Source organism: Cheilinus undulatus, linkage group 7 (genome assembly GCF_018320785.1).
Source record: "Cheilinus undulatus linkage group 7, ASM1832078v1, whole genome shotgun sequence".
Taxonomy (NCBI): domain Eukaryota; kingdom Metazoa; phylum Chordata; class Actinopteri; order Labriformes; family Labridae; genus Cheilinus; species Cheilinus undulatus.
In genome coordinates, this window is record NC_054871.1 from 19060925 (window position 1) to 19069589 (window position 8665).

The following is an 8665-nucleotide window of genomic DNA, read 5'->3' on the forward strand; positions in this document are numbered from 1 at the left end:
TAAAACTAAACATGCTTTATATTGTAGAGTGAATGGTCTTCTTGCCTTGAGCAGAGCGATGAGAAGCCCTGCTGACACCAAAAAAGGAACAATGCTGCTGATGAACCAGCTGAGCCACAGTGTCCCTGTTCCCAGACCCATAATCCTCATGGTTTCTTTCAACCTGGCCTCCTTCTCATACACCACGCCTTTGATGATCATGGCCACCGAGTAAATCCAAGCCAGAGTCATGAAGAGAGGCAGAGAGCGGTTCAGGACCCGAAGGAAACTGTTAGAAAAGGCGACCAAAGTTGATTTCAATTGCAAAATTAACAGTTATTCTGTCTCTATCTCTGAAGCTTTTAGTTAACTCAGTGGGACTCCTTAATTCCTGATGATATACAACCATAAAAAGATGAACTGACCTGCATGAAAGAGCTACAGACCAGGGGTGGAAAGTAACTAATAACATTTACTCAGATTACTGTAACTGAGTAGTTATTTGTGTACTCATACATTATGAGCACAGTTTGAAATCAGTACGTTTACTTTTGCATAAGTAAGTTTTAACCAAAGCAACTGTACTTTTACTTGAGAACAATAGTCATATACTTTTTTCCACCTCTGCTACAAACACTGATTCCTTAATCAGTTACAAGTTACAACTTATGACTCACACATCGTCCACATAGCATGGGTAGGGCATCTGTTGGATGTAGATGCCTGTGGTTTGTTTGACTCCTGTCAGGATTTGGTTCACAGCTCTCTCTACCAGGTCTTGAACATACACAAACCCACCCCAAATATAGCGCATGTCATTAAATGGATCTGCTGCTGGACCAGGATCCCAGAACCTGGAGAAAAAAACATAAGAAGCCTTTTTAATGATTGAGATCATCATCATCAAGAAAAAAAGAAAGATGATGAAAACAAAAAGACTATCAGTGATTGAATTCTAAAAAGATGTGCTTTTTATGATCTAAAATATCAAATTCTTCTAATGGGAAACTTACAAAACTGTATTTCTCACTGGTTTACCCAGTTAAAACGCTGACCTCATTATTTCAGAAAAGAGTTATATAAAACCAAAGCTGTTTCTTTGCCATTTCCAGCAGAAAGTTCCAGATGCTATCAGAAAAAGAGCAGGATAAGATTTTTTGGTGCCTCTTCAGTACCTATCTTTGATTTTGTTGGTCCGGTCCACATCATCAATGTCCATTCGGATCTTGTAGGTGACATGTGGCGGGAACTCTGTAGACGAGGAGTTTGGCAGCAAAAACACCACACCAGCCCAAAACTGTCTGTCCTCAAGAAGCTCCAAAGCCCTGCCAACCATCTCACCCTCCGTCTGCAAGCCCTCCAACTTGTTCAGAGAGAAACACTGAAGACAGAAAAAAAGAAACACAAATACATATAAATGATTTGTCACTCTTCTTTCACCTTACACTGATGTGATAAGAATGACAGTGAAAATGTTTGGAAGATTTTATCAACAACTTCACCATTTTCCTATAGAAGAAATTCTCAAAAAATACATGAAAAAGCTCAAAGATGATGACAAAGTTGTTTAAAATCAACAAAAGAGAAAACAGCGACAAAAAGTCACTGGAGATTTATGTCTAATCACTTGGCAGCTTTACGAAACATATAAAGTATGTATAAACCCAGGTGTCTTTCTTAGGAAACAGATTATATAACAAAAATTAAATTACACATGAATAACTCTGTTTTTATATTCAAGAGATCCATATCCTATATTCTTAAAATGAAGAATATTAAAGGAATATCACCTCTGTGACTTGTGCCAGTGTTGTGATGGTGTGGTTAACATCATTGTAAACATCCAGCCAGGTAGGCGGAGCTCCGGGTTTGCGTGGGACGTCTGGTGAGGGTGTTGACAGGAAACGTGCAATCTGTGAGGCTGTCCAGGATGTGTTCTCCAAACGCAAGTTGACGAATACGGCCACCTCTGGTCGCCGCAACAAATCCTATTGAAAACGAAAAATAAAAAAATGAAAAATAAAGATAATATTATCTTGAAATATAGAGGTCAGTACTCCCTCCTGCACAGAGAGAGCAGCTGATGGGACATACTTTAAGCAGCTGAATCTCCACACTGGTCTCCATGTAATTCTTGACTCGTGGTCCCACTTCCAGCCAGGCCTCATTCAGATCTCGAAGGATGAGGAGATCCTCAAAAGTCTTGTTCACCTACAACAGACAAAAGTTATGTTGAGAACTAACAGACTTAAAGAAGGTTTCTTTCTCTGGGCTATCAGAACTCTAAATGCTTGTACATGATTAAAAAACCCTTTTTATAAGTGCTATATCTCAATTATCTATTGAAATTTATTGATTTTGTGGCGTATTGGTTCTACGTATTGTGATTGTCTGTTTTTATCTATTCTGTTTCATCTAGCTTAGATGGATGGATGAGCCTTATCAACTTCAGTTTCTTTTGTTTCTCAAGCTGAGCCATAAGACCGTATCAAAACAAAAAAGTCATGTAGTATGTTAGACTCACTGCATTGTGAGATGCCTGAAAGAACATTTTCTAAATAATAAAAGAATGAACTGTGTTACAAGACCACATTATAATCAACGGGTCTGACAAATCACAAAGATGTCTGTATATCTGATTTTCAATCGTTTCAGCAAAAAAGTCATGGGGAATTATTTGGTTACACTGCATAAAGGCACAGCACAAAAATTAGATATTTTATGGCTTGTAAATATACAACACTTTCCCTCATAGAGCTTGTGAGTGCCATGAAATGACTAGCATACAACATACACTGTAGCAAGCATTCTCCAATAGCCAGGGAGACTCTGACCATGTGGGTCAAAATGTTTACCTCTTTTACTTTTAACAGTTTATTTGAAATATTTGGATGCTAAGATGATTTAGATATTTGAGTATGTGTACCTCTTTCATAACTTGTTGCACTGCCAGAGTGTCTGGTGTGTACAGCAGTTTTCCAATAAACAGAGGTTTTATTCCTCTCCATACGATGCGAGACAGAGGGTTGGACTCAAGACCCTGGATCAAACTTTTACAGAAAGGAGCTTTGGGGAAGACATGTTGAGATGAATGTTAGACAAAAACACTTTATCAATTTGTGAAAGAGCACACATGAGACACCTAACTATGATCATGGGATGTGATGTTAATTCTCTTGTGAGCAAATGGTAACAGTGGCGTCAGAAGGAGCAAAGCCTCTTACTGGTGCTGTTATCACTGTCCAGGTCTGTGTCTTCAGTGCCGTTTTTTCCTAAGAAGGACTTGATGTCGTTGTCTTCATACCAGTTGAGTGATGGGATGCGCTCACCGCCAATCTCAGGGTGGCCACACATGATTCTTGAAAAAGCACGAAAACTCTCTCTCGGCAGAGCTGATCGATTCTCCGGAGTCAGAAGACGAAGAGCCTCGTTCATCTCCACAAAACTGGAGAGAGACGAAAACTGAAGGGAGACAGAGACAAGACAAACAAAAGTTTTTGGGGAGGGAGAGAAGAGGACAGACATATGAAGGGTTGAAACACACAGGGTAAAGGACATGTTTGATTCCAGTAAGATTCAAGAAAAAATGATGCACAAATCCAATAAAAAACAATTTAAAAAAAGTTAGAGTCCACCAGCAGCCACTACATGGTGCAAGGTTATTTACATCTCAGAAAATAAAAAAAATCTGCTTCCAAACTTCCAAATAAAAAGTAAATTACAGGACAGACCAGAATGACAAACAAAAATTGTCATGAAACATAATTTGTAATCTTACATCATCAATTAGGACAGCTAGTTCCTCTGAAACTGAGGTGGCAGCCTGACTGATGACTCTCAGGTCTCCAGCGTTTGCCATCAGACGTTCTCTCTGGCAGAAACAACACATACACAGATTTAATGATCATACTTTGGCTGATATGATACTAAAAATAACTCAGAGTAAAAGCAACCAGGTAAAAGAGGTTTCCTGCCCACTGATGCTCACCGTGAAAAATTTGGTAAAGTCGAGCTGAGTGAGGAAACGCCGTTCGGCCTCCTGCAGGATGTCAGCAGGCTGGTTGCACAGCTGAGTCTGAAGGTTGTTCATGGCGGCTTCTCCTCCGTCCACCGCCAGAAACTGTCTCAACATGCTTGCATCACAAACCAGGTCCTTCAGCTGCAACTGAGCGCCAGCCACAGTAACCTATACAGGACAAAATTATTGCTTCAGTCTTCCATTCAGTCTTTTAACACTGAAACAGAGAATATCTAAAGCTAATCTAAAATCACTGGCTGTGTTGGTAAAAAAGTTTCTTATTTACTTAAATTGGGCGTTAAACTTCTAAAATATTTTTACAATTACATTTTCTCAATTTAAGGCTTCAGTGGATCATTATTCTTTTTAAATGAGTCTAGATACCTCACCTGAAAATTAAGACGGGCCTTCAGCAGCTGGTCAACAGTTGCAGGCGACAGACTGCTATTGGTCAGAAGGAAGGAGGAAAATGTCTCATTGGGTCTCAGGTAGTCCTCTACTGGGAGATCTAAAAAGAATAGATAGGTATTAGGAAGTTTTCTAAAAAAAAAATCACAGATATGCTCAGCTCTAGAGGCAGAAGTATTCTTGTCAAGTTGATTGAGATTTTCAGTCTTTCATGACTGTCAGTTTAAGATTTTGGAAACTAAAGTAGAAATGAACGCTTGGTATTTTCCCTGGACACCTCTAAATGGATTAAATATGTCTAAGTTATAAACACTGGTGCATGCATATTTGTAACTCTTTAAAAGCCTCTGCACCAATATCAGCCAAGACTGCAGACAATTCACAAGACCTGTGAATGCCAAATCTTCAAGATGCTTCCATTTACCTGAAACTGCACAAATGCCCACTCTAACTCAAGGATGGTTAGACTGAAGAGGCTAACAGTCAGGGTAACTGGACCTCATGCTGATCCTTTGCTTCTGAATGTGCTTTACCAAGGATGCTTTAAGGAACTTTCTTTCTTAGAATTTGAAGGTTAAGGGGATGTTATCCAACCATTGATGGGTGTACAATTAACTGTGCCTCCAGATAAAATATGAAAATATTAAGACTTTGGACTGATTAGTGCAGGAGTCAATCAAAATTCCCAATAGTTTGACAACTTAGACCTAAATATGAAGGTGAGCCTTTTTCCTACAGCCATGTGACATAAAATTTAACCAGTAAAGTTCTATGTCCTGAAAACTACTTATACAAATGTGTACCCAAATGTATGAATCAAGTTCTGATTTCCACTTTATCCTTTCAAAAACAGAGGGTCAGGATTGAGCAGACGTCTGTCTGGCTATTTCACCCACTGGATGAAAACTTCTTGAAAACTGAATGTCTGCTTTCATTCATCCAATTGTTTACCTTGAGTAGTCATGTAATTGAATCTGCTCACAGCAATGACAGAGGCATCACTCTGTCTGTGCTGCTCTCACAACCAAAGTAAATGGCCTCATTGAGGCAGTCACTTGACACCTGTTTATATTCATTAAAACAGATAAGCAACAGGCTGTTACTGTAAACTCTTGCTCAGATCAGCCTGGAGAGTATGCATATTCTATACCAATCTAGATGAGTTCAGTGTTTACTGTATTTGATGACATGTTATTGCTTTCTTCTCGTGGTCATCTTGTCTTCATGTATTTCGCACACGATTATCTTGTTTAAGCTCCAAGACCATATTGGGTTTCTCTATATACATAATTCATTCTGTTTCATTCCTTTAATTGTTTCCTAATTTGTGACTTTCGTTTAAATGATCAATGCATTTCTGGTGCTACAAAGAAATCAGATACATTTTTAGGATAACCGTCTCTAATAAAGTTGTACAATAAATATTCGAAGTGTCTACCCAGGACCTATAAAGATGAGTGTTTCAGTGTTATTGTGTCAGAATGTCAAGTTATTCCTTCAGGTGCTAGAGAAGATTCAAAGAAGCTGTGGTACTTGGCCAAGCTCCAGGTCTCTCTCCCAGCCTTTGAACACTCTCGATCAAGTCCTGAAAGCCTGAGAAGCTCCGGTTTCCACTGTAGGACAGAAGCGTCTGGGCGTCCACAAAGAGACGTGACAGTCTGTAGAAAAATGACAATAAGGGGATTCTTTACTGGGAGGAACTCACACAAATGGGTAATATTTAACAGCAGTTTAACAGACTTTTTAGCTCAACATTGAACACTAGTTTCTTAGTTATCTGCAAACATTTTAAAACTGTCAGTAAGGTGTCCAGAATGATCAAGAATTTTGCAGGAGACAGATCGTTCTGACTTATTTATCAGATGTGGGAGTTAAATAAGAGTAACCCTGATTTCAAGCGTATCATTACACATTATTTAACTTTGAAATTAGTAAATTGGTGGCTTGAGAGAGAGTAGGCTGTCAAATGATCACATTATTTCCATCTTCCTGTCAGAATGTCTTTGGACACTGAAGCCATTATTTCTTAACATTTTAAACAGAAAAGAAGAATGAAAACACAATAAAGGCAACTGAAAAGTCACATTAAATGGAAGCAGTTGTTCCCTGGGAAATTGAAATATGTTGGCCTGTTGTTTTGAAAGCCAGTGGTAAAAACAGTCTAGCATATAAGCTTGATAAAACTATAGATTTTCTTTCTTTGTAGAAACTGTTAACAATGGAGTTAAAGATCTAGACATAATATTTTAGTGTAGGTGTTTCCCTCATTACCTGTCTTTACGCTATGCTAATCTGCTAGCTGTCGCTTTATATCTAGGTACATATGTGAAAGCTGTATTGCTATTGTGATCCCAATCTTTGTATGAAGGTTGTAATCAGAAAATATATTTCCCAAACATGTCAAACCATTTCTTTGCAGGTATGAATATGCAAGTTATTCTATGTTGATTAGCTTTTGCTTGAAAACTAAAGCATGCAAGAGTGCAGGAACAATCTTCCACCCTTGCCACTTTCCCTTATTTGTTTACAAGCAAACAATAATTGATCCTCACAGGCATGGCTCATAAACTGCCACTGCACCTACAGTCTACCATAAAAAATATGCAGCAGCATTGCATTTTAGTTTAAATAAAATAAAATAAATGACAACAGGACGGCTTTTAAATCAAAAACACAATATTCTAGTGTACGTTTTGTTTGATTGTAGTTTCTTTTGTTTATCTTTTTGGCACCTTTATCCTACAATCACTGATCCTCTGCTCTAGACAGGTGCCCTTGTTTTTATCTCCAGTCTACCTACATGGAGTTGTCAAAGTTGCCAACTTGGCCCGCTGTCTCTCCCGGGGTTGGACTGTGGAAGCAGGGGTTGTTGATGTTGCAGATTATGCCCTGAATCCAGGGCAATGTGCCTGCTGATGGCAAGGCTTTGTTTGGAAAGTGGCCTAAGATGGAGGGATAAGAAAACAAAAACAAGCAGTTCATTAACAGGAGATTACTCTAAAATACTGAACAATGAATTTACAGAGCCTAAAATTAATTCAACAGGATGTGGACTGAACACAATTATCCTGAAATTACCTGAGCTGTTGTTAAAGAAACATGCATTACTTATCAAATGGTAATGTTATTTCCAACTTGTGGTTCCTGTACATGACGGTCTAGCCCAAAAAACATGAAAAGCATTAAAGGAAAAGCAAGTGTTCAAATAAAACAGAAAGAGTCACAAAGACCTTTCACAAAAATCTTTTCCAGTTTTACTTTTGATATGCCAAAATCACAAATATCTACTTGCTGGCATAGAATATGATATTAAGCAACACTAAAATGGAAATTTCATATTTATCACTTCATATTTAGGTAGGTAAGGTTCTGACCACCTGGCCTCCATTGAGTGTGCATTTTCCATGTTGTTTTACATGATGTAATTTTAAAACATCTTATAGACAAGCAGAGCTTCTCAAGGAAGGTCAGTATTGAGCAGATGATTAAAACAAAAGTCTATGTGTGGTACAAGTGAGTTAATCCTCTTTAACAGGTTGGCATAACGCCAGTTTTCAGATCTTAAAAGTGAGTGTGTGAAAAGACACACATTGCATAACAGCACTCACATTGGCTCTGTTTGTAGGGAGGGTGTGAATGACGGACAGAGATGAGGATGACAAAGAGGAAGAGCGGCCAGAGGAGCTCAATGACCAACTGGATCTGTGTGAGAGGAGAAAGAGAGGGCGTGTTACAGGTGCACATTTATCCACGAGGCTGTCTCATCATATAAAACTGCATTAAGAATGGTAGTCGGCTTTCTTTGAAAATGTTGTCACCTTATTCCTCCTGCGGTATGTGATGTTCTTCCAGAGCAGGAGGAAGAGCTGCCTGAAAACCCCCATCACTCAGCATGCAGCTACCCAGCCATGATGCAAAGCTGAAGAACACAGCATGTGGTGAGAAAATACAGGTTCAACAAAGGATCCACTTCATGTCCTGTCCCTTTTTAACCCCATCAACAGGCAAAATACTTGAAAACAAATTATAGAAGACAGTTTCAGCACTGAATTAGGGTCAAATACAAAAAACCCCAACGGTTTCATTGTGATTTTAAAATATTTTTTTAGACAAAAAGGAATGCCAAATGAATGCTCTATTAGCAGACAGTCAACATTTGGCACATTTAAACTTCAAACACAGAAAAGTCCAAACACACAGCCTACACATCCTGGCATAATCACACACTGACAGACTTAGGGATTAATTTTTATGAGTGGG

The 8665-nt window shown here is 38.7% G+C and overlaps 1 protein-coding gene across 2 annotated transcripts in view; it reads right to left on the reverse strand.

Annotated features, from left to right (window-relative positions):
- The window catches only part of abca7 (ATP-binding cassette, sub-family A (ABC1), member 7), a 32461-nt gene extending 24135 nt beyond the window's left edge, over positions 1 to 8326 (reverse strand). For both annotated transcript variants that reach the window (XM_041791261.1, XM_041791262.1), the window contains exons 1-14: positions 8224 to 8326; positions 8014 to 8107; positions 7206 to 7347; positions 5939 to 6063; positions 4387 to 4505; positions 3968 to 4165; positions 3758 to 3850; positions 3204 to 3441; positions 2906 to 3045; positions 2074 to 2190; positions 1770 to 1967; positions 1155 to 1360; positions 657 to 833; positions 46 to 268 (exon numbers count right to left, since the gene is read on the reverse strand). In XM_041791261.1, coding sequence (XP_041647195.1) covers positions 46 to 268; positions 657 to 833; positions 1155 to 1360; positions 1770 to 1967; positions 2074 to 2190; positions 2906 to 3045; positions 3204 to 3441; positions 3758 to 3850; positions 3968 to 4165; positions 4387 to 4505; positions 5939 to 6063; positions 7206 to 7347; positions 8014 to 8107; positions 8224 to 8289 — 2136 coding nt within the window. In that variant the 5' untranslated portion in view covers positions 8290 to 8326. The remainder of the gene's footprint in view (positions 1 to 45; positions 269 to 656; positions 834 to 1154; positions 1361 to 1769; positions 1968 to 2073; positions 2191 to 2905; positions 3046 to 3203; positions 3442 to 3757; positions 3851 to 3967; positions 4166 to 4386; positions 4506 to 5938; positions 6064 to 7205; positions 7348 to 8013; positions 8108 to 8223) is intronic.
- Between the last annotated feature and the right edge of the window lie 339 nt (positions 8327 to 8665).